Source organism: Cibotium barometz, chromosome 33, assembly GCF_041138505.1.
Source record: "Cibotium barometz isolate CiBa-2024 chromosome 33, ASM4113850v1, whole genome shotgun sequence".
Classification (NCBI taxonomy): Eukaryota; Viridiplantae; Streptophyta; class Polypodiopsida; order Cyatheales; family Cibotiaceae; genus Cibotium; species Cibotium barometz.
Genome location: NC_141078.1, coordinates 51,209,089 through 51,233,503, shown reverse-complemented (window position 1 = coordinate 51,233,503; position 24,415 = coordinate 51,209,089). Strand labels below are relative to the sequence as shown.

General features: G+C 46.1%; 1 protein-coding gene across 2 annotated transcripts in view; it reads right to left on the bottom strand.

Annotated features, from left to right (window-relative positions):
- Window positions 1–23,080, bottom strand: part of LOC147619696 (protein MANNAN SYNTHESIS-RELATED 1-like) — a 36,682-nt gene extending 13,602 nt beyond the window's left edge. The window contains exons 1-3 of one of the 2 annotated variants that reach the window (XM_086773390.1): window positions 22,765–23,080; window positions 22,469–22,616; window positions 22,222–22,292 (exon numbers count right to left, since the gene is read on the bottom strand). In XM_086773390.1, the coding sequence (XP_086629516.1) occupies window positions 22,222–22,292; window positions 22,469–22,616; window positions 22,765–22,875 (330 nt within the window). In that variant the 5' untranslated portion in view covers window positions 22,876–23,080. Of the gene's footprint in view, window positions 1–22,221; window positions 22,293–22,468; window positions 22,617–22,752 lie in introns of both variants that reach the window. The other variant, XM_086773389.1, reaches the window with a different exon arrangement.
- Between the last annotated feature and the right edge of the window lie 1,335 nt (window positions 23,081–24,415).

The following is a 24,415-nucleotide window of genomic DNA, read 5'->3' as shown; positions in this document are numbered from 1 at the left end:
TTGCCACCCAATGCAGAGCAAACTCTCACTCAAAAGTGGGACAGGCTGGAACAAAAAGATAATGAGAGTGTGCAACAGTATGTGAACAAATTTTGGAAAGTGTTGCTGGAAGTGACTCCCTTCATGCTAATCTCTGAGGAGGAAAGGAAGAGGAAGTTTCGTTCTGGATTGCAACCTGCTTATAGATCGGGTATTGAATTGCACCCAAAACATACGTTGCAACAACTCACAGCTTCTGCCCTTGCTACAGAGCAATTGGTGCTCAAGATCAAGCAGGATCAAGGAGGTTCCAAGGCGAAGGACAAGGCTGCCCCAAATCAGCAAAAGGGCGGACAGCCATCTAAAAAGAACTTCCGGGAGTCCTACAAGGGTGGTAAAGCTGAAAATAAAGAACAGGGCCCAAGAAAGAACAAATTTGGATTAACCCCGGAGCAAAGAGAGCAATATGCTAAGGATGGAAAATGCTTTTCTTGTGGTAGCAAAGACCACATGTTTCGGCAATGCCCAGATCGCAAACCAAAGCACGAGGACAAGCACACCAAAGCAAATGTTCATGCAGTTCCTGATGTGCAAGGTAATACAGGTCATGATGCTAAAGAGAGAATAGTTTGCAAGGCTTGGGGGCAAATCAAGGATCAGCCCGCATTATTCATGTTTGATGACTGTGCAACTGACAATTTCATCTCTATGCAAATGGCAGCTGCATTGGGAATTGAGGTTGAAAACATGGGACCTCAGATTGAAGCCGAAGCTGCATTTATTGGCAAAGAGGTGCAGGTTACCCCTTTGATTGGGAAGTTGCGTATTCATATACAGGGCTATCTTGATAATGAGCATTTCCTAGTTGCTCCTTTGAATGGATGTGATGTATTGTTGGGCAAGCCGTGGCATCATAGGCTTGAGCCCCGCAAAGACTACAAGTCCAATATGATTTTCTTTATGCATAAAGGCCGCATGCACTTTATTGATGCTGGCAAAGAAGGGGATTCTATCCCAGTTGTATCACACATCCAAATTAATAAAGCAATGAAAAAGAGTCTTTCAGCGTACTTGGTTTTTGTGCGTGATAGTCTTGTGCCAAATCATCAAAATGTGGATGCTATGTCTAATGATAGGCTGAATTTTCTTAATGCATTCAAAGACTGTTTTGCTGACTCATTGCCAGGTGAATTACCTCCCCAAAGGCCCGAAGATCACCGCATAGATCTTGTGCCAGATAGTTCTCCACCTAACAAACCCGCATACCGAGTGAGTGCCGCACAACAAGAAGAAATTATGAAGCAGGTAAATGAGCTTTTAGAGAAAGGTTTGGTTCAGCCCAGTTCCTCACCTTACTGCTCTCCTGTGCTTCTAGTTCAAAAGAAGGACGGATCATTCCGTATGTGTGTAGACTATAGAGCTTTGAACAAGCTTACCATCAAGAACAGATTTCCTATTCCACGTATTGATGATATCTTGGATAAGCTTGATGGTTCAGCTTGCTTTAGCAGACTTGATTTGAAGAGTGGTTATCACCAGATCCGAGTGGTGCCACAAGATGTCCATAAGACTGCATTCAGGACAGCCTTCGGATTATACGAATTCTTGGTAATGCCTTTTGGTCTCACCAATGCTCCTGCTACTTTTAATCGTATGATGGATAGGATATTCCGATCCCATCGCAAGTTTACAGGAGTCTTCTTTGATGATATCTTGGTTTTCTCCAAGAATGAGCAGGAACACAGAACTCATTTGGTCACAGTGTTCGAAGAGTTGCGGAAGCATAAACTTTTCGTCAATGCCAAGAAAAGTGAGTTTTTCCTTTCAGAGATTCATTATCTGGGACATATTGTATCCAAAGATGGAGTTACAATGGATCCTGCAAAGATAGAGACTATTCGGAATTGGCCCGAATTGCAAAACGTGCATCAAGTACGTAGTTTTCTGGGATTATGTTCATACTACAGGCGTTTCATAAGGCATTTTGCTATGATTGCCACTCCTTTACATGATCTCACGAAGAAGAAAACTGTTTTCAAATGGACTTCAAAGGAACAGGATGCTTTCTTGCAGCTCAAGCATGCGATCATATGTGGTCCAGTATTGATTGTTCCTGACTTGCACAAGTCATTCGTGGTTGAATGTGATGCTTGTGGTGATTGCATAGGAGCTGTCCTAAATCAAGAAGGGCATGCAGTTGCATACGAGAGCCGTCGTTTGCATGATGCTGAGCTTCATATGGATATCTATGAGAAAGAGCTCTTGGCTGTAATTCACGCCTTAAAGATTTGGAAACACTACCTTCTTGGGGCTGAATTTGTAGTCAAGACAGATCATCAAAGCTTAAGATACTTTCTATCTCAAACCAAGCTTTCAGAGAAGCAAATGAGAATGGCAAATTTTCTTTCCATGTTTCATTTTCAGATTGTGCATACTCCAGGAAAGAAAAATGTGGTGGCCGATGCACTATCTAGGAGGCCTTATATTGCTGCAGTCTCAGTGGCCTCTCATGGAGATCTATCTGCTATGAGAGATTTGTATCATTTAGATGCTGATTTTTGCCATATATGGACTGATTTGATGGCTGGTCATTCACATGCCTCTTATGTTATCAATGAGGGTTATCTCATGAAGGATAATTGCCTATGTGTGGTGAAGGATTTGCGTCCAAAGGTTATGGACGAATGTCACGCTCCACCTTATGCTGGTCATAGAGGTATTATGCCTACTACTCGCATGATTCAGAGGTATTTCTTTTGGCCAAGCATGCGTAAGGACATTGAGGCTTATGTGCGTGCATGTATTACTTGCCAAAAGGTGAAATTTGATAGGCAAAAGCCTCCAGGTTTGCTTCAGCCATTGCCTATTCCCTCGCAACCTTGGGAAAGTATCACGATGGATTTTATTATGGATTTGCCTAGATCCCAGCATGGGAATGATGCTATTTGGACTATTGTGGACAGGTTTAGCAAGCAAGCTCACTTCTTGCCCGTCAAGAAAACCATCAAAGCTGATCATATGGTAAAGCTTTTTCTTGCTAATATTTTCAAGCATCATGGTATGCCCAAATCCATTGTTGGGGATAGAGATCCCAGGACTACAAGCCTATTTTGGAGGGCTTTGTTTGATAATATGGGTACTAAGCTTGAGTTTTCATCAGCTTATCATCCCCAAACGGATGGCCAAAGTGAAGCTGCAAATTCAGCTGTGTTGGATTTGTTGAAGTGTTATGTAGCAGATCAAAAGAGTGCATGGGAGAAGTATCTTCCACTTGTTGAGTTTGCCTACAACAATACGATCCATGCTTCCACAGGAAAGGCTCCGTTTGAGATTATTTATGGCAGAGTGGTCTTGCCACCCATCCTTCGAACAAAGGATGAGATTTTTGCAGCTGATGAATATGTTCGTGACTTGGATGTTGCCTTTGGTCAAGTGCGGACAGCCATTGCAAGATCTCAGGATAAGCATAAAAAGGCTGCTGACAAGCATAGAAGGGACATGGAAGTCAAAGAAGGTGATTGGGTATTGCTGAAATTTGAGAAGGCTAGGCTTCGGAAGAGGCCAGGACGAGAAGGATCATATCCTAAGCTTTCTCCTCGCTATTATGGACCCTTCAAGGTGATTCACAAGATCAATGAAGTGTCCTACAGGCTTGCTCTACCTAGTCATTGGAAGATTCACAATGCTTTTCATGTGAGTCTATTTCGGAAATATGTGGGGCCAGATCCTGATGAGCCTGTCACAGAAGATCCGCCAGAGATTGAAGAGCTTGAGGAGATCCTCCAGCCAGAACAGATTGTTTTTCACAAGGAGAGAAAGCTACCTGCAGGAAAGCTTTCCAGGAGATACCTTGTGAAGTTTAAAAATTATTTGCCTATTGATGCCAAATGGGTAAATGAGGATTATTTTGCAGATTATCCGCAATTGTTGCAGGCATATCTTGAGGCTTTTAAGTTGAGGTCAACTCTTTAGAAGCCCGGGGGGATGTCACCAATTGGCCGACCATTTGGTCCATTCCTACTTTTTGCGTCTCGTTCACTTGAGGCCAGGCCGGTGTCTCATGTGAAGAGGCCAGTATTTTGCTGACATGGACGGGAGCCAGACTGGTGCCACCCGTGTGTTAGCAGGATGGTGTCGTATGGACGGGAGCCAGACCAGTGCCACCCGTGTATGACCTGGACTGTGTTCGATCCATGGGACTGTCACGCCATGGAAGAGCCAGTATTCGTGCCGTGTTTTACCTATGGGACTGTCACACCTAGGGAAACTCGTGCCTGGAACTGTGTCTTACCTATGGGACTGTCACTCCATAGGAAGACCAGGTTTTTATGTTTTATGTCGAGCCAGTTTTGTGCCGACAGATATTTTGTACATGTTCCATGAACGGGAGATATGTCCATGTTACTTTTTGCACATGCACACATATTTTGTATGCTTGAAACTGTTTTCGCATGACATGTATTTGTGTGTTTGCCTGCTTGACGTGTTACTTACTGAGCGGGGACGCCTGCCAGTGAGTCGTGAAGTGTGCCCTGTATTCTGACGAGTTTCAGTGCATGTGAACAGGTGGTAAGTATATGGTACATGTTGTTTAATGTTATTAAATTCTAACCCTTTGATTTATAAGGTTAGGGGTCCACACTTATTTAAAAGTGGGCACCCCCTTTGGGCACCCACTTTGGGGCCAAGGTGGGGAGCCTCACTTTTAAGTGAGTGTGGGGGTGGGCATGGTCACCTACCCCCACTAGACCCCCACATGCATGCGTAGAATCTCTAAGGTTATCTTCACTTCATTATTTTATTTAATATGGCTCTCCATCAAGCGTAAGGATCATCCCATCGCTTCCTTCTCACGTAGACAACCGGCGACCATCTTTTCCTTTGGCGCATACTCTTCATGAAGGCGATTGCTTCAGAATCCTTGGTTGCTGGCTGCGCATACCCCTCTACAGGCGGCTGAACCCTGCTACAGGCTGGCTGCTTACTCCACGTAGTCATCTCCCACAGGCTGCTCCTACAGCAACCAGGCGGCTGAGTGCACCTCTACAGCCGGGCGCTTCCTTTCTACACATGCTGCTGCAGGTGGCTGCGAACTGCTCACAGGCGGCTGTCTTTCTTCTCCAGGCGACTGCTTCAACTGCTTCCACACGAGCGCATGCCTTTATTGCTGGCGACTGACTCTGCACTGCTGGCTGCAACAGCCTCTGTACCCTCTGTACTGCAGGCTGTACTTTCTTGCTGCAGGCAGTGTACCTTCTGTACCCTCTGCTACGACTGAATACTCCTGCTGGTGGCTGCGTTTCTGTTCAGCCAGGCGCCCATTACATAGTTTGCCTACACAAAGTTGGCTACCATCACATAAAGGCCACGTATTACCTCTGAATTGTTTCCCCCAGGCGGCTGTGTATCCATCACTATCAGGTTGTGTCCTTTGTGGCGGTACATCATCTCCACGGGTGTTCTACAAGGAAGACTTCGCAGCACCTGAGTGGTTTCATCATTCCACAAGTCTTGGTCTTTTATCAACCAACTACAAGTAAGTGATTTTCAGATTTGAGTTAAGCATTTAATGTTTAAAATCTGGTAAAAGATTCGTCCCGCTCGGCCTACACCCGTTCGGTGCCGGGTTGTCCAAGCTATATGGGCGAACCTCGGTCCAAAGGTGCTGAGATCGGGAGAGCCAGGCGTTAGTACGAGAGCGCCTGTCTGTGCGTGGTCTCGGAACACCAGTGTGGTGCTCTCCGCGGAGTCCAGTGAAAGCACAGGACCGTAGCGATTGGACCACACTAGTGGTCGATCTGCTTCGAGCTTCTACATCGAAATTCGATCTATTTGTTTAGTATTGTTTTCATATGTGCATGGACATTATCTGGTTCTCAGAACCCATGGAGCATTGTATTCTTTAAATACTCCCAATAAATATATCATATATTGAGGGGGGGGTCGGCCCGTTCCGGCCCCAGTGCTGGTGTCCATCTTTCCATTTCTGTTCATTTAAATTTCAAGTTGTTTTAAGTTGTCCATTTCATATTTGTGGTTTTAAAGTTGTGCTATTAAACGTGTAGGTGTCCAACTGAGTCTTTCCCACTTGACGGGATCGGTTTCACCTGTACGAACTGTTGCAGGGGTCTCTTTCAGACGATTGTAGGCACAGGCCTGTCCAGCAGGTACACGTGTGCTGCGTGTACTACTGCAGTACTGTCCAGCAGGTACAGGCAGGGCAGTACAGTATTGTACAGCTGCAGGCGGCGTATCATCTGGTACAGTCGGCGCATCACAAGCTTATGGAGGCCACAAAGGCCGAGTAAATGGTGGGAGGAAGGTACAGACAGGTACAGTGCTGAGGCGGGCTGCAGGGAGGAAGGTACAGACAGGTACACACACGTGCTGCACGTATAGATCCTTACAAACAAGTGCACACGTGATGCAGAGTTGCTGATACAAGTGGCTGCAAGTACAAACTGGTACAGTCAATCCCTCCGGTGCAAGACCACGCATTGAAATTGGTAAGCTCTAAACTTGTCAATCTTTCTTTCTTTCCACTGGCTTGTGTCTGCTACAAAGTTGTTTCATCTGGCCCCTTGTGAGAGGAGGAGTATGGCAGTTTGAAGGGTGGAAACAGAGATTGGACAGTGGATGTATATTTGAACTGAGTTGAGACCATGTTCATGGAACAGCCAGATGTGTGCTCAAGGCTGCCCTGCTGAATTGTCTTGGTTGACTAGAGGGAAGCACAGTGTGTTGCTTTTGTGGGACACAAATCTGTGTGTGAACCCTCTGTGCTAACAGGTCGTGAGGGCTGTCAGATTGGACATGCAGGTTTACTTTTCCTGGACTGGCTTTGTTGTACTCAGTTATACATTTCATTGAATTTGAATAAAGAAATACCGAAAGGGGCACCAAGCTTTGGGGCCAACAGGTGTCGATTTCCTTTCAGTTTTGGGGCATTCTAGCTCCTGTTATTTTGTTATTTATTGGACTACAATTGGAAGGGTGACTGCTAGTCTACCGCACTTTGGTTTCTACCAGAGGCCGGTTTCAAGGTTCCGTTGCCGGGACCCATCATCAACTTTCTTAAGGGGGTGAGCTCGTGGTTGACTCCAGGAAAGTCATTGCTGAAAAATTCAGCAACATGTCAGACACAGAAGACGAATATTTTTATAATGAAGAGGAAGAGCAAGAGACCTCTCTTGAGAGAAATGAATCTGAGGATATTCTTGCAGGAGAACAGGCTGCAGATGATGCACAATATGAGGATATAACACAGCCAGAAGATATGCCTAGTAAAGAGGAAGATGATGCTCAGTTTAAAAATCGTTTGGCAGGTGTAATGGATGTGTTTATGCAGCTCACACAAAGTGAGAAGTTTGCTGAATTTATGAGATCCCGTTCTGAGCCTGAAAAGAAGAAGAAAGTGCGTTCTAAGAACCTACCTCAGGGCAATAGTGGTGCCCTCCCACAGGATCCATCTTTTGGACAGTTTCCGAACATGCAACATACTTTTGGTGCCAACTCACAGAGTTCCTTTTTCGGACAGCCATCTATTCCTCAGCAGTCTATGCATCCAAGTTATTTTGGTGGTGGCTCTGTGTTCCAATCTATGACTGGGGGTTACCCTCAGGGAGGCATGGGTATTCCAGGGACTTTTGGAGCTAATTTTCAGCCTGGTATGCAAGGGAATATGTATGGTGGTATGCAATCCGGAATGCAAGGAAACATGTTTGGGGGCATGCAACCTGGAATGCAAGGAAATATGTATGGGGGCATGCAGCCTGGTATGCATAATGGTATGTTTGGAAACATGGCTGGAATGTATGGCATGCCAGGTGTGGGAATTGGTAATGTTGACCCTATGATGGGCATGAATGCTGGGGGTAGCAATCTTGTGAAGCCACTTCCTTATGCAGTGGGGCCAAAGATAAGCTAAAGGCACTTACTTTTTTACAGCAGTTTGATGCTGCTTTTTCTGGTGGTAATTACACGGAGTCCTCTAAGGTGAGAAAAGCTGCAACTTTTCTCAAAGGCAATGCATTGCAGTGGTGGTCCACTCTTCTTTTACAGGGCATAGCACCATCTACTTGGGTACAATTTAAACAGGTGTTCTCTTCCGTATGGCTCACATCTACTTTTGAGGTGGATGTAATGACAGCATGGCACAAGTTGGATGCATCAAAGTGTGAAAATCTTGAGGATTATAATAAGAAGTTTTGGGAAGCTTTACTCCCAGTTACTTCTTATCGTGCAGTGCCTTTGTCTGAGCAGGTGGAGAAGTATTGTTGTGGGCTGCCCAAGGAAGTGCGTGACTATTGCATAAAGACTCGAGTAACAAATATGTCACAGATGATAGACAATGCTATGACAGCAAATGCGTTACTCACGGGAGTCTCATCTGGATTTAAAGGCAGTAAAAGCTCAAGCAAGAAATCTGAAAAGTCAGGGCATGCTTCGCGTGATGCAAAAGGGACTACAGAGAAGAGATATAAGAAGTTACCAATGCCCAAGAGAACTCCTAAGGAGAGACAGGCTTTGATGGATGCTCGGAAATGTTTTTAAAAGTCAAAGAAACCAAAACCTTCTGCAGGGTTAGTTCCTGATCTTGTTGGGGAACAGCCAGGTGGTGAAGAGACTGAGTTGTGCAGGGCATGGAGCAAAGTGAGAGATCAAAATGCCTTGATTTTCTTTGACACAGGTGCTAGAGCCAACTTTATTTCACCAGATTTGACTGGCCGATTGGGGATCCGTGCAGAGGAGATGGGGCCTTTATATGAGGCTAACATGGCTTGTCCTGGATATGCAGAACCCGTCACTCCTATTATTGGGAAGCTCAGGCTTTATTTGCAGGGTTATGTGGACAGCGAAGAGTTTTTCATCATGCCACTTGATGGATGTGATGTTTTGTTAGGTATGCCATGGTGCCACAGAGTACATGCGGTGGTGGATACATACAATAGAAAGATTACTTTGACTCATAGAGGGAAAGAACATGTTTTGGATGTAAAGCTAAAAGGGGAATATGTTCCTATTGTATCAGCTTCGGCAATTTCATCAGTAATGAAAAAGCACCTTTCCAGGTACTTGATTTATGTAAAGGATGCAAAAGATGATGAGTCTAAATCTAATTTGTCTATGTTAGATAAGGACAGGACTGATTTCTTATGTGAGTTCCAAGATTGTTTTTCCGAGTCATTGCCAGGAGAACTTCCTCCGGAAAGGCTTGAAGATCATGCCATTGATCTAATTCCGGGTAGTACTCCACCAAATAGACCGCCGTATCGTGTTAGTGCAGCCCAACAAGAAGAAATTATGAGTCAGGTACAGGAGCTATTGAATAAAGGGTTGATCCAGCCTGGCTCATCACTCTTTTGCTCACCTGTACTCTTAGTGCAAAAGAAAGATGGTTCTTGGCGCATGTGTATTGATTACAGGGCGCTGAACAAGAATACCATCAAGAATCGATTCCCTATTCCGAGGATCGATGACATTTTGGACCGCTTACAAGGCTCCACAGTCTTTAGTCGGATTGACTTGAAAAGCGGGTATCATCAGATACGTATTAGACCCGAGGATGTGCATAAGACAACATTTCGAACCACTTTTGGGTTATATGAGTTCTTGGTTATGCCCTTTGGTTTGACCAATGCACCTACCACATTTAACAGAATGATGGACAGAATTTTCCGGCCTCATAGAGCGTTTGTGGGCACATTCTTTGATGATATGATTGTGCATTCACACACTGAGGAGGAGCATAGAAGGCATTTGGCCATTGTGTTTGACGAACTCCGGAAGCATAGGCTCGTCATTAATGGCAAGAAGAGTGAGTTCTTCTTGCAAGAGATATGGGGCATATTGTGTCTAAGCATGGAGTCCGTATGGATCCATCGAAGGTGGAAGCAATTCTTAATTGGCCAGATTTGAGGACCGTGCATGATGTACGCAGCTTTTTGGGATTGTGTTCCTATTACAGGCGGTACATACGGTATTTTGCTGAAATTGCTTCGCCTCTTCATGCCTTAACAAAGAAGGCAACTCCGTTTAGATGGGCTGATCACCCGAAGGTACTGATGGCTGACAGTACATCTGTTTATGGGACTTCTATGATATATGTGTACTAGTCACATTGGATGTTGTGGTTGTGTATGGTTCACAATGGTATACAACTTGGACTACTACTACACCATTGGTTTGCAGTGAATGTTGTTACATCTACATGGCTTAGAGAGATTGGGACGCTGATCTTGCCATACTGTACATTTCACTTTGGATATTTTGCTGCATCACCAGATTGCAATCGAGGACGCTTGCCATTTTTCAAGAGGGAGTTATGTCATGACCCTGTGAAAATGGAACAGCACAAGTGTGGGCATGGTGGTTGCTGAGCAAAATAAATATTAAATGATTCATATTTGGGGTGCCCGGACAAATAGAAATATGGTGGACATCTTCAAATGTGAAGGGGGGACCAAGGACATTAATATTTTTAATGTTTTAACCTTGGGTGGCCCCTAGGCATAAGTGACCCCTAGGAAGTTGATAAACTTTAGTAAGGGGCACTAGGATATTATTGGAAGGGGGGGGCAACTCCACTTTTAGGAGTTACACTCCTCTCTCATCTCTCTCGCTCTTGCTTTTGGGAAGGGTGCAAGTTATCTGCGTAGAGGAGAAGAGAAAAAGAGTCGAAGACTTGCTGGGTTTTTCTGCGTACAGAACAGGCCGTACAGAACCTGGCCGTACAGACCAGGTGGTTGCAGGCCGTACAGCGCTGGTGGAGACTGCCCGTACAGAGCTGTTCACAGCAGGTGCAGTGGTACGGCTGCTACAGGTTCAGGCGGCGCTGGCAGGTACGGACAGCAAGTACAGTCCGTACTGTTTTGTACTGGCGACGACAGCTGTACGTATCTAGCGCAGGCGGCTGCACGGCGATCAGGTGCAGACCTGTACGAACTGTTGCATGCATCTCTTTCAGACGGTTGTAGGCACAGACCTGTCCAGCAGGTACACACACGTGCTGCGTGTACTACTGCAGTACTGTCCAGCAAGTACAGGCAGGGCAGTACAGTATTGTACAGCTGCAGGCGGCGTATCATCTGGTACAATCGACGCATCACAGGAACTTGCAGGTACAGTACTGAGGTGGGCTGCAAGGAGGAAGGTACAGACAGGTACACACACGTGCTGCGCGTACAAATCCTTACAAACAAGTGCACACGTGATGCAGAGTTGCTGATACAGGCGGCTGCAAGTACAGACTGGTACAGTCAATCCCTCCGGTGCAAGACCACGCATTGAAATTGGTAAGCTCTGAACTCGTCAATCTTTCTTTCTTTCCACTGGCTTGTGTCTGCTGCTGCAGAGTTGTTTCATCTGGCCCCTTGTGAGAGGAGGAGTATGGCAGTTTGAAGGGTGGAAACAGAGATTGGACAGTGGATGTATATTTGAACTGAGTTGAGACCATGTTCATGGAACAGCCAGATGTGTGCTCAAGGCTACCCTGCTGAATTGTCTTGGTTGACTAGAGGGAAGCACAGTGTGTTGCTTTTGTGGGACACAGATCTGTGTGTGAACCCTCTGTGCTAACAGGTCGTGAGGGCTGTCAGATTGGACATGCAGGTTTACTTTTCCTGGACTGGCTTTGTTGTACTCAGTTATACATTTCATTGAATTTGAATAAAGAAATACCGAAAGGGGCGCCAAGCTTTGGGGCCAACAGGTGTCGATTTCCTTTCAGTTTTAGGGCATTCTAGCTCCTGTTATTTTGTTATTTATTGGACTACAATTGGAAGGGTGACTGCTAGTCTACCGCACTTTGGTTTCTACCAGAGGCCGGTTTCAATCCATAGTGTTTGACGGCTGTTCACACAAAGCCCAATGCCCAGACAATTGTTTCCCCACTGAGAAGAGGAAAATAACCGTGCTCTGATACCACTGTAACTACTCTGATACCACTATAACTACACCAACTAAGTGTGAATGTCCTTGGGCACTGTCTCGTGAACAATATGTGCATCAACACTTAAAATGCAATAGCCACTGCACAAAACAACTGAAAGATACATCATTGCATAGGATAATCTGCAAAAGACAAGCACTGCACAGTACACAACCACTGGGGCTGCGAACGGGCCGACCCCCTCCTCAATACTAAAGTATATTATTGGAGTATTTTAATATGTACAAAGTTCCAAGGGCTTGCCTGCCAGATAATCAAATGCAATGCAAGTATGAAGACAAGCTACCCAAACAAAAGTGTGTGTCTGAGTAGACTCTCGATGCCGGACTCGTCGAATGAGTCTAAACAGTCGAATAAGTCTAAATAGCATTCCCACCTAGAGGGAACTGATCACAAAACTATCGTTCCGAGACCATGCACACACAGGCACTCTCGTACTAGAGCTTGGCTCACACCCTCGCAAAGACCGTGGCTCAAGCCTCCCTGCTACCAGTACCCAAACAAATATAGGTACACGAACAAGTACAAGTACACGAACACAGGTGTCAATAGCCAATACACAAGTGAATGAGTGCACAGAGCGGAAGCAAATAAGCACTAGAGTGTGCTGAGTAGAAAATGCAAGAGAGAGAGATATGGAGCAACCATGCTGAATATACTAAAGTGATACAATCCCAAGCAAGAGACAGAAAGTGTCTCATAAGTGAGGGAGCAAAAGAAAGACTCGGCAAGATGGAAAAGTGAGAGGCCATGTCACCATTTGGCCACCCAATTGGTCCACCCGTGCTTTCTTATCATGTATGTACATTGGACCGGTGTCCATGGCACTTGTATATGCCGGGGATTGATGCCATTCATGTGTTACTGTGGACTTGGCTTTCCGTTGGGACTTGTGCCTCCGTGTACATGCCCGGAAATGCTTGGTGGATTGGTGTTCCATTGGGTCTGGTACCTCATGTACTTACCTGGAGCACGTCTATTTTGTATAGTCTCATGAACGGGGATTGTCCATACCAATGCTCCACTGCATAGCATCTTTATGTGCTTGCCTACAAATGAAATTGCGTGCTGTTTTTATGCCTGCATGACCTATGTGTAGTTCCGGGCTAGGGGACGCTGGCCCGTGAACCGTGCGTGTGACACTGTCTGCTGACATGGTTGTGTGGCATGTGAACAGGTGGTAAGTATTACCCAATCTAGGCTCAAATAGCCCTTAGGACTTGGCCAATATTTATAAGCGAGTGCGTTCTCACTTCATTAAAGTTTGGGCGCCCAAAAGTCACTTATAAATTATGACCGCTTCCAAGTTCACACTCACTGAAGTCCCGAGGCGGACAAGATTCAATGTCCAGGACCTGATCCTCCCCTTTTACTCATAAATGGGCATCTCCCCATGTCCCTTCACCTGATTGGACCCCAATTCACTTACTTATTAAGAGAAAATTCGTGTTTTCTCTTCATGAAGATTTTTGGAGGCTGAAAACTCTGTTTTTCCACCATTTCTCTCCATTTCCAAGCTCTCCATAGCCATTCCCAACTTGCTAGGGTGTTTTCCAAGCTTCCAAGAGTGTTTCCAAGTGCTAATCACTCTCCTACTCACTTCCAATGACTGAAATTCAGCAAAACAGCTCTCATTTTTGCTGTAATTTCTGTCTTTTTGCTGAAAACCCTAATTTCAGCCTTCCTTTCTCAAGTTGAACCATAGGGGAAGCTTTCCCAAGGTTCCCTTCATCCTCTTGAAGACTTTTGTCGCGAAGAAAGGCGACAAATCAAAGATCTCAGCACTCCAAGGACTTCCATCACGAAGACTTCCGTTGTCATCGACTCTACTTGCTATTGGTAAGCTTTTATGCTTAATTATGGGAGCAAGTAGCAGGAGGGAGGAACCGGATTACAAGATCACATACCCTGTGTAGTGTTCTCTTGTCCTACGTGCTCTCTTGCAGATTGTTGCTACCATGTGTTGGTGGAACAATAGAGAGCAGATGGTAGGGAACATGGGCACTTGAGAGGGTAGTGTGGGTTGCAAGTCTACATCGACAACCACTTGTTTGCAATCCTGTATTCATATGCATTGGTATGGAAATCTGGTCAGAAATGCCCATGACACTATGTACTTGATCCTCCCAAGATCAATATACTTTATTTGAGGGAAGGGTCGGCCGTTCCAACTCATTGTGTGTCTCTTGTCAATTCAGCAATTTACTTCTTGTATTTGAGCAAGTGTCCATCAAATCTTAGTGTATTTAAGTGTATTGATTAGCATTGTGTTCAACCAAGTTACAGGCCAACCCACCTATTTATAGGTAAGAGGGGCTGCCCGACAGGACATGCTAATACTGGCCGACTGGACATGATGTAGCTGGCCGACTGGGGAAAATACATCCAGGCTGGGAAAAATCCCAGAAAAATATATCAAAAAGGGGTGGCCAGCCCACAATCAAGGGCCATGAAAAAGGGACCAAAAGGGACACCAAACATGGGCAGAAACTGGGGATGAATGTGCTAACACCCCCTCTCAACACCAGATGTTGAACATCCTCCGAGAAACCGAAGATGAGGAGCCAAGGAAGCTTGAGAAACCGGCTTAGTGAACAAATCTGCAGCATTCTCCGCTGAAGGACAATACTCCAAACGCAAATCTTCAGCAAGAACTCGTTCACGAACATAGTGATACTGTAGCTCAATGTGTTTCGTACTATCATGAAACACAGGGTTCTTGGCGATGGCAATGCAACTCTGATTGTCACAGCAAAGAAGAGTAGATCCAGTAGGAGGACAGCCAAGCTCCTCCAATAATCTCCGCAACCAAATTGCCTCACATGCAGCATAACAAATGGCAATGCAACTCTAATTGTCACAGCAAAGAAGAGTAGATCCGGTAGGAGGACAGCCAAGCTCCTCCAATAATCTCCGCAACCAAATTGCCTCACATGCAGCATAACAAACCGCACGATACTCTGCCTCTGTAGAGGAAAGCGCCACAACAGGCTGCTTTTTACTGCTCCATGAAATGGCTCCAGACCCAAGTGAAAAAACACAACCAGTGGTCGAACGCCGAGTATCTGGATCTCCAACCCAATCTGAATCAGACCATCCACGAAGAGTGCATCCTTGGCCATAGAAGATGCCAAAGTCCAGAGTGCCACGCAAGTACCGAAGAACTCTGAGAGCACATCGCCAATGCTGCTGACAGGGTTTGGCTGAGAAAGAACTCAATAAGCTGACTGCGAAACACACGTCCAATCGGGAGTAGGTCAACCAAACCAAACAACCGACGAGAACCCGATATTGTCCTTGATCGATCCTTGGAGAAGCATCAAGAAGAGAAAGCTTCTCACTAGTATCCATAGGAGCAGATACTAGTTTGCATCCAGTCATCTGAAATCTGTCAAGAATCTCCCGTGTGTACTTCTGCTGAGAGAAAAAAATGCCCTTCAAGGTCTGCCAAATCTCAAAGCCAAGAAAATAATGCAAAAGGCCAAGATCCGTCATCTCAAACTCTATCTCCAAAGCATCCATGACTGAATGGATCCTCACAGAATAAGAACCTGTAAAGATGAGCTCATCAACATAGACCACAATGATAACAATCAACCCCCTCTCAAGGAGGATATAAAGGTTCGAATCTGCATGAGAACGACGTAGGCCGAGCTTCTGAAAGAACTCATCAATCCGCTGGTACCAAGCCCGCGGAGCCTGCTTCAGACCATATAAAGCTTTCTTCAGCCGGTACACCTGATCCTATTTGCCTGGAACAACAAATCCCAGCGGCTGATCAACATAAACCTCTTGTGTAAACTCTCCTTTCAGGAAAGCCGACTTGACGTCCATCTGGAATACGGGCCATCTATGATGTCCTGCAAGAGCAAGAACGGTGCGAATGGTAGTCGTCCGGGCCGTCAGAGCGAAGGTCTCATCGAAGTCGACTCTAGGGCACTGAGCATAACCCTTGGCAACCAACCTTGCCTTGTGCTTGTCCAAGCTGCCATCAGCTCGGAACTTTGATTTGAAGATCCAACGCACACGTCTCATTAGAGCACTGACTCGTTGAAGCTTCCGCCCCCCCCCCCCCCCCCCCCCGCTCGCGCTGTTGCCTGCACGCCCTCCCCCCTTCCCACCCTCGCGTCTGTCCCCCCCCCCCCCCCCCCCCCCCCCGCCCGCCTGGTTTTCTTGCACCCCCCGCCCCAGCGCTGTAGCGCCTGCCTGCTCCTCTCCTTCGTGCCCCCCTCCCTTCTTCAGCGCCTCGCCCTCCCTCCGCCAACCTCCGCCCTCTCTTCCCCCCCACCCCCCTTTCGCGTTGCTTCCACCCCCCTGGTTTTTTTCTTCGTCGCCGCCTTACCCCCCCTCCCCTTCTTTCTGTCTTCAATACCGCACAGGCCTGGGTGACTAGATCCGACCATCAGTTCACTTTTAGAGGTGAATCAGTGGAGTAAACCAGATCATGTGTACCTAGGAGTCACATTCAGCAGACCACAGTTCTCTATGAGGCAGGCAACAGAGGCTAGATTGGCACGTGGATATGCAGCCCTAGGGGCACTAGAGAGACAATGTGCCTACATTCAGTTTCAGGAGCCGCGCACCAAACTCTGGTTGTTTGACACATTGGTCACACCTACACTCTTATATGGCTCACCCATATGGGGACCCATCCTCTACCATATGAGGAGGGAGCCGCTTGTCGGCCAGGTCGGACCAAAGAGAGATTTCTATGATGGATGGCAGGTACTAGAGAAACCACCGGTGACTATGATTGCACGCATGATTCGGAGCAAACCATCGGTACCTCATGAGATTGTCAGAGCAGAGATAGGAGCCGCACCAGTGGTTACCGAAGCCCTGTTCCAGTTAGTGACATTTTTGTAGAGGATATGGGAGCTCCCCACACAGAGATACCCACACCTAGCACTTATCTCTTCCAGGCAGTTAGCAGCAGACGGCGATACACGATGTCGGTACACCCAGATGTGTACCTGGCTGAGATTACATAGCATGACGATTGATGCACTCCCTCCATTTGATTACAGCCTGGACTGCCCCTTCTTGGACCTTAGTCACTTTGAGCAGAATAGGGTGATCAGGATGGACATCGTGAGGCTAGATGCAGAAAGGACATGGTCCAGCCCCCCCCTACCACTAGGCACGAAGATGGCCCACTATCGGGACCATTTTCTACATCTCTCCCCAAATGGCTTTGTGACATGGTCTACATACATGGACACCCATCTCTCACATGGCATTCGCAGTGCCATTGGACAGATCCGCACTTCATCACATCAGCTGAGGGTAGAGACTGGCAGATACGAGGGGATGAAGCCAGAAGACCGCATTTGTCAGCTATGTCACCTAGAAGTGGAGTCAGAGAAGCACTACATATGCCGATGTACTGTGTACTATGAGATACGAGGGAGATACTGGTGTCTCTTCCAAGAGGGTTTTGGACCATTACGACATGTGATGGAGTTTGAGGATCAGAGGTGTTTGGGGCTTTTCTTATTGGAGCTCAAACGCCATCGAGAGGCTCTCCTACAAGCCAAGACAGCACACCAAGATCCACCCCGCCAGCAAGCCATGATAGATTTTTTCACGGCCAGGACCACCCCGACAGACACGACCAAGACCTCCACTACCCCCTCAGAGAGTCCCATAGACGTCCTTCAGGAGGAGTCACCCTTGACAGAGCCATAGCACTTTGTCGAGCGAGACGCCCACGCTTACCAAGACCTCGTCCACGGCCGCTTCATCACCGGTGGATTAGAGCCATCATCACCCGCCACAAGAGACGACTGCCCCACCACTTTAGTCTCTCTATCTTACAGCACTTTATGAGAGAGATACTGAGATGAGCAGATTACACCAGTCTTATGCTAGTTGTAGATATTATACACTTTTGTTGTACCTCAGTAGGAGTATTTTCCTTTCATAGCTGTTTAGGACTGTTTTAGGGCTTTTTTAGCCCTTTTTCTTACTTTTGATGAGACACCATCAGCTGTGTACTATGTTTTGGTCTCATAGGCCACTTTGGCCTTTCGCAGACGTTAATATATCTCTTTCTTTCTTTCTTTCTCCGAGATGGACTATAGGCCTCTAGCAAACCCGAGCAACTCTATTTCGATGGAGGCCTATACTCCATCTCGAAGAGAGAGAGACTATAGAGAGAGAAGGGGAGAGAGAGAGAGAGAGAGAGAGAGAGAGAGTGACAATGTAGAGGGAGAGAGAGTGTGTGTTGCACAACTCAAAAGAGTACTTGATTAATGTCTTGTAATGAAGTATACCAAGTACATGCTTTTGTAGGTTGCAAACCTTATCTTTTGACTTACATAAATCACAAACACATATAAGCATATGACACATGTCACACTTAGATTGCTTTTATAGGTTGCAACCTCATCTTTTGATTCACATAAATCACAAAATCATATAAGCATACGACACATGTCATACACTTAGATGATACTCGCATAAATCACAAACACATATAAGCATATGACACGTGATACACTTATCTAAGTGTATGACGTGTCATATGCTTATATGTTTTGCAACCCATAAAAGCATGTACTTGATGTACTTCATTACAAGACATTAATCAAGTACTATTTTGAGTCGTGCAAGATCTAAGTGTATGACATGTGTCATATGCTTATATGTGTGTGATTTATGTGAGTCAAAAGATAAGGTTTGCAACCTATAAAAGCATGTACTTGGTGTGCTTCATTACAACACCAAGTACTATTTTGAGTCATGCAACACTCTCTCTCTCTCTCTCTCTCTCTCTCTCTCTCTCTCTCTGTGCCCAGTGATAGGGGAACTCCAAGCAGAAATGGAAGCCCTAAAGGCTACGGTCAAGGACCATACAATGGAGGAAGGGGAACTAAATATTGAGGAGGGTCTAAGGACGGACTTGGAGCAGCTGAAGGCTGCAAGTGATAAGTTGCGAGAAGAACTGCAAACCACCACGAAAGATTGGGTGGAGGTGGTGAAGAAGCACAAACCCCAACAGAGCATCATACATGAGACTCTCGAGGAGGAGAAATGCAAGAAGGATAGGGCCCTCCATGTACGAGTGCAGGGGCTACAGGTGGGGGCTTCCCCCAAGGCGGATGCCATGACGCTTTGCCACATGATAGGAGTGGACAGGATCCGCCCCCCCCCCCCCCCCCCCCCCCCCCCCCCCCCCCCTTTTTCAAATACATGGAGGGCAGGGCAAGAATATGACACCATCAAATTCCCTGATGCCACCAACAGACAAGCTTTCTTAGATAGACAGGCTGCCCTCAAGGGCTCCTATGTTCTCTCCCTTATCATATCCCCCACCAGCCACCTCTACCCCCACCACCAAATCCCCGCCCCACCACCTCCACCTTCTTCACAAAGGGCATGGTCCTCAAGGCCATTCGTAGACTACCAAATGGGCAAGCCCATGATCACGAGGGACTCACTACCGAGTACCTCTCACATGCCGAAGATACTATGGCGCCCCTACTAGCCTGCATGTTCAATAGAGCCGTTTGTGAAGGATTTCCACACTTTCCCATCCTCAAAGCAGGAGATCCACTTGATCCTAATAATTATAGGACGACCATGATTGGCCACACATTGGCCAAACTCTATGGATCAGTGCTAGAGGTAGAGCTCGGTTCATTTTCCCTTGACCACATCTTCACCCTCCATGCCATCATCGAGGAGGGTAGAGCACGACATCAAAGGTTTTACTGCTGCTTTGTGGATTTAAGCAAAGCTTTTGATACTATACCCCGAGCCCGCCTCCTACACCGTCTACAGAAGATAGGAGTCCCATTTGACATGGTTTGCAGCATCATCGCCCTCTATGAGCCTGTCACCAGACGAGTGAGAGCCCCAGGAGGTACATCGCAGGAGATTTCTAGCACTATTGGGGTAAAACAGGGCTGCCCTCTATCACCCACTCTTTTTGGCCTCTACATTGATGAGATCTCGAGTTTCATTGATGGATTAGGCAGGGCTGGTCCCACACTGGTAAGCATATTGATCCCCATGCTACTTTATGCAAATGACGTCGTCGTCCTCTCAGATTCAGCCGAGGGGCTTTAGAGACAGTTGGATGCCTTACAAGAACTCTGCACTTAGCGGGACCTCTCTGTTAACCTTGGTAAAACCAAGGTAATGGTCTTCAATATTTCCCACCCCTTCACATTCAAATTGAGCTTCACATGCAAAGGGGATCCTATGGAGATTGTCCCATTCTACGTCTACCTTGGTGTCACTTTCAGTGGCCCACTCTTCACCATACTTCCAGCAACTTACTTGAGCGGCAGTGCTTCCAGGCACATTTCCAGGGGCCCAGGACAAAGGGTTGACTTTTTGACACCCTCGTCACACCAGCCTTGATGTATGGAGAAGCCTTCTGGGAGCCATATTTATCCAATGAGGATTGACGGTGAGTTGAGAGGCCCCAAGTTATGATGTTCTTCCATATGATCCGTAGCAAACCATCAATCTATCCAGGCAGAGTTTGCTGCAGCCCCGATGGTAGTGGAAAGTTGAAACGCCCTTCCAAACAGCCACATACCTCCATCGCATCAGTCACATGGATCCCCACAGGTACCCGAGGCTTGCCCTGGAGTCCTCGAGACAGCTAGCACTCGAGGGCCATTTAGGAGTATGGTATGCCTAGTTTCCACTTGGTTCTCAGTATATGGGCTCCGCATGGACCGCCTACCACCCCGGGTGCTCACCACAACAACTACTCCTCATAAAGGAGGCCTTACAAAGTAGAGCACATCCTCACCTACTGAAACATCACGAGGGTGGAGCATCGAGCAAATGCTTTTCCAACAAGCACACAACCTCTTGAGCATTAAAAAACAACTAAGATCTAGGGTTTCACCCTTGAATATTGTCAAGGAACAAGCAGCACACAAACAAACACAACAAAACCCTACTTTTTCCATAGATATGCATCGATTCCAAGAACCATCTACGCACATCTAACCATGGCGTCTTCCCAATTCACCTCACTCTGCTCCATCCTCCACCCTAAGTGTCCCATATCACCAGGCCTTGGAAGACTAAAAGCAGCCCATAGATTAGAACCCAGAAGATCCACACAATGGATTTTCTCCTCTCCTTCCGGAGTGTTCTCCACTTAATTCCAACAAGTCTAGCTCTGATACCAATGTCAATCCCCCAGGCTAATAGACCCTGCAATTAAGCATAAATAGAAAAGGAAAACACGCATAGACTCAGGTATCTAGCTCACCGCCCAACCATAGAGCCATTCAGGCTCACCCCTAAGCACAGGGGGATAGTAGCATCAAAGACATGGCTCCACGTGTAGAGTCCCTGGTATTCCATACCACCAGTACAACCCATCCGATGTAAGTAAGCACACCTCGACTCCAGGTTTGAGAAGCTTTCCCTCAAACTGACTCATAAAGTCACTTATATAGGCCTCCTATAAATCAAGAGCCAAATATAGCCCGTGTCTCATAAAAGCTACTTCCCCTAGGCTATGGTTAACCCAACCTGAAGGTCTTAACCCTGATTAGCCTTGGGATCTAACAGCACCAATGATTCCCTTATTACTACAAGAATCAATACGGGACTGCTAACACGCCATTGCTTATGCACCACCACCATTACTCAGACCCAGGGCCTAACACTGCTTTCCAGCACCCCATTGTCAACATTCATCAGGAGTTAGTATGACCCTATAGATCCAGCAGCCCTCTTGCTTTGGCAGTGCTTAGCACATAATTGACATGTAAAAGGCACTCCACCACTTTACCTAGAACTGCCATGGCTACAACCCACAGCCAAAACCACTCTCCAGCACCCTATTGTCAAACTCCATCAGCGGTAAGTATGACCCTACAGATCCAGCAGCTCTATTGCTCTGCTAGCACCTCAGCACATGGTTGACCTGTAAAGACACAACTTGTACATGATTGATGCAATGCTACTGATATGTTAAGACCTAATCAAGCCCTTTGCATCCAGCAATGGATGCATTATCAACCCCTTGACAAGGGAAAAGCTTCGCCGGCATAATGTTGGGCAGAGTAAAAGAGGTTTAGCATTTACCTTGACTTTACACATTGGGCATAATGAGAGTAAATGCTTATTCTTTTCTCTGAACCTAGTAAATGCAATACAAGACTACATGCTATATGCCACTAGACCTTCCAACGTATCGACATGCAAAAGGGAAACAAATTTGTGTAGTTGACGTGCTTCACTATTTATCAAGCATAAACTTTTTCTTGGGCCACCACTTTTCCTACAACATTAGAAAGAGTTGGAATAAACACCTGCAATGGATGGTACTGTGGGCCATTTGATAACTTGACCAGCACATAACCCCGTGTATTTCTTTGTCTGCCTGCAAAAGGTAACCAATATTTCAGAGAAATTAATTAATTAGCATGGTTTAGAGGCATGTGAGGTGAGTCCCTCTTCTTGCTCAAGTGGATCCACTCCAACACAAAAGAATGAAAGGATTTGCCCAAAAAAAAAAAAACATATTTAAAAAAATCCAAAGATAAATGCTACACTGACTTGTGATGTACTTGCTCCAGCATGGTTGGAGAACTGGACCAGGTCGCCCCCATAATTTTTTGGGTGTTTCATCCCTTACTACTAATCTGCCGGTAGTTTCTTCTGTGCGTCCTACCTCTCCAGCTGGGGCAACTGATAATGCGGTTTCCTTCACACAAAAAACACATCGCAATATACACTTCAAGCAAGGGAACAAAGGCATGCAAGAGCAACGCTACTACCCCCCCCCCGCCCCCCCAAAAAAAAAAAAAACCCAAAACCCTCGTTAAAAGCAGTATGCTTACAAGCTTGACCACCTGTGATGACGCCGAAGGGGATTCTGACCCATTGATTATCATGTTAAGAAGCATCAAGCACATGCCTATGGTTAATGCTGCGGCGACAGCCTGCCTCACATCGAACTGCATTGTAAAGATGGTTTTTTCGTGCGAGCTTGCGCGCACACACACTCACACTCACACTCACACACAGATTTCTGTCATATCCTCTGCTACATTTAGTGCTGGCAATGGGTGCCAGATCTGAGCTGAAAGTCCAAGCAATTATACAGATCTACTTCATCAGCAGAAGCGATTAAAAGAAAGGGGAGAGCACATCACTGATCCGTCAAGTGAACAGACTTTGAGCTGGTCTGATTGTAATGGCTTACTGAACTTGGACGATCGCGACAGCACAGCCTGGCCTTCGCTGTGGGAGATGGACCAGCCCAACTGGCAAAGAGACATAGACAGCCTACCACCATTAAAGCTTTTGACAAATGCAAAACTGAGAGCTTGTCCACATCAAGTGCACGGAAAAACAGCCCCACGGCCCTTTCTGCTCTTTGCACCAGAACCAAAACCTAATTCGCCGCCCCCATCGAATTCTGCCCAGCTTTCCCTGTGAAACGTGGTGTAGCATGTGTGCACATTCTTTGTATTCGGGCCTTTGAAGCAGGATTCGCGCCAATCCAGATTGGCAAAATCGTGCCTTCCAACATTTCGTGCCGGTTGTACCGACCCCCACCTCTGGGAAGGTACATTGCACAGCGTGCCCTGTGGGCCGAGAGGGGCCATAGTAGAATAATGTGTCCGGATGTCGCCACATATGTCTCTCAACAACTTCCAGAATCTTATATTTATGCTAAGGCCGATGCTCGTGATTTCAACTTTAGGGTGATTTTTTATTATCTATATTCTATTAATCATGTAAGACCGATGCACGTGGTTTGAACTTCAGGGTGATTATATATATACTAGTTGGGAACCAGTGTTTCCCACTTCTTTTGAGGCTTCCAAAATCAAATGCTACCCAAACCTGCTCCTCCCCTTCCCGAACCTCCAAATTCTTGCCACGTGGCAGCTTTGTGAAACTCTTCCTTAAGACAATATATATAAGAGATACACACACACAACCTTATGTATGTATGTATTCATCCATGTATGTATGTATGTATAAATATATCTATATATACATACATGTATGTAGAATTATGTTCATATTTACAAACATGAATATATCGATACACACAATCTACTTTTGAGCTCAAGCTCGGAGAGCTCCTCTCCTTGCATTGTCTCGTGATTTCACGTCTCTTGTTGCTTCCATTTTCTTGCATGTCTATGGCTATGAATCTCACTTGCTTGATTGCATGCTTGGGTGAGTGTGTGTGTGTGTGAGTGAGTGCATGTTGAGAGCTGAAGCTTACACGGTTCAAGTCTAGGCATTTCTAGTTGTGGAGAAGGAGAGATTGAGATATATATATATATATAGTGTAGGTGGCGAGATTTTGATCGATGGGTGATGAAAGTGCTTAGGTGGAAGTCCCATGACCTCCCTAGGTACTAATTTCCTCATCAATTGTTTCAATTTTGCCCAATTTTTACTTAATTAAGCCAATTAGAAACTCTCAACTTTTACACAAATTCTTGATTTTTTGTGATTTGATGCTCGATTGAAGGCAATGTG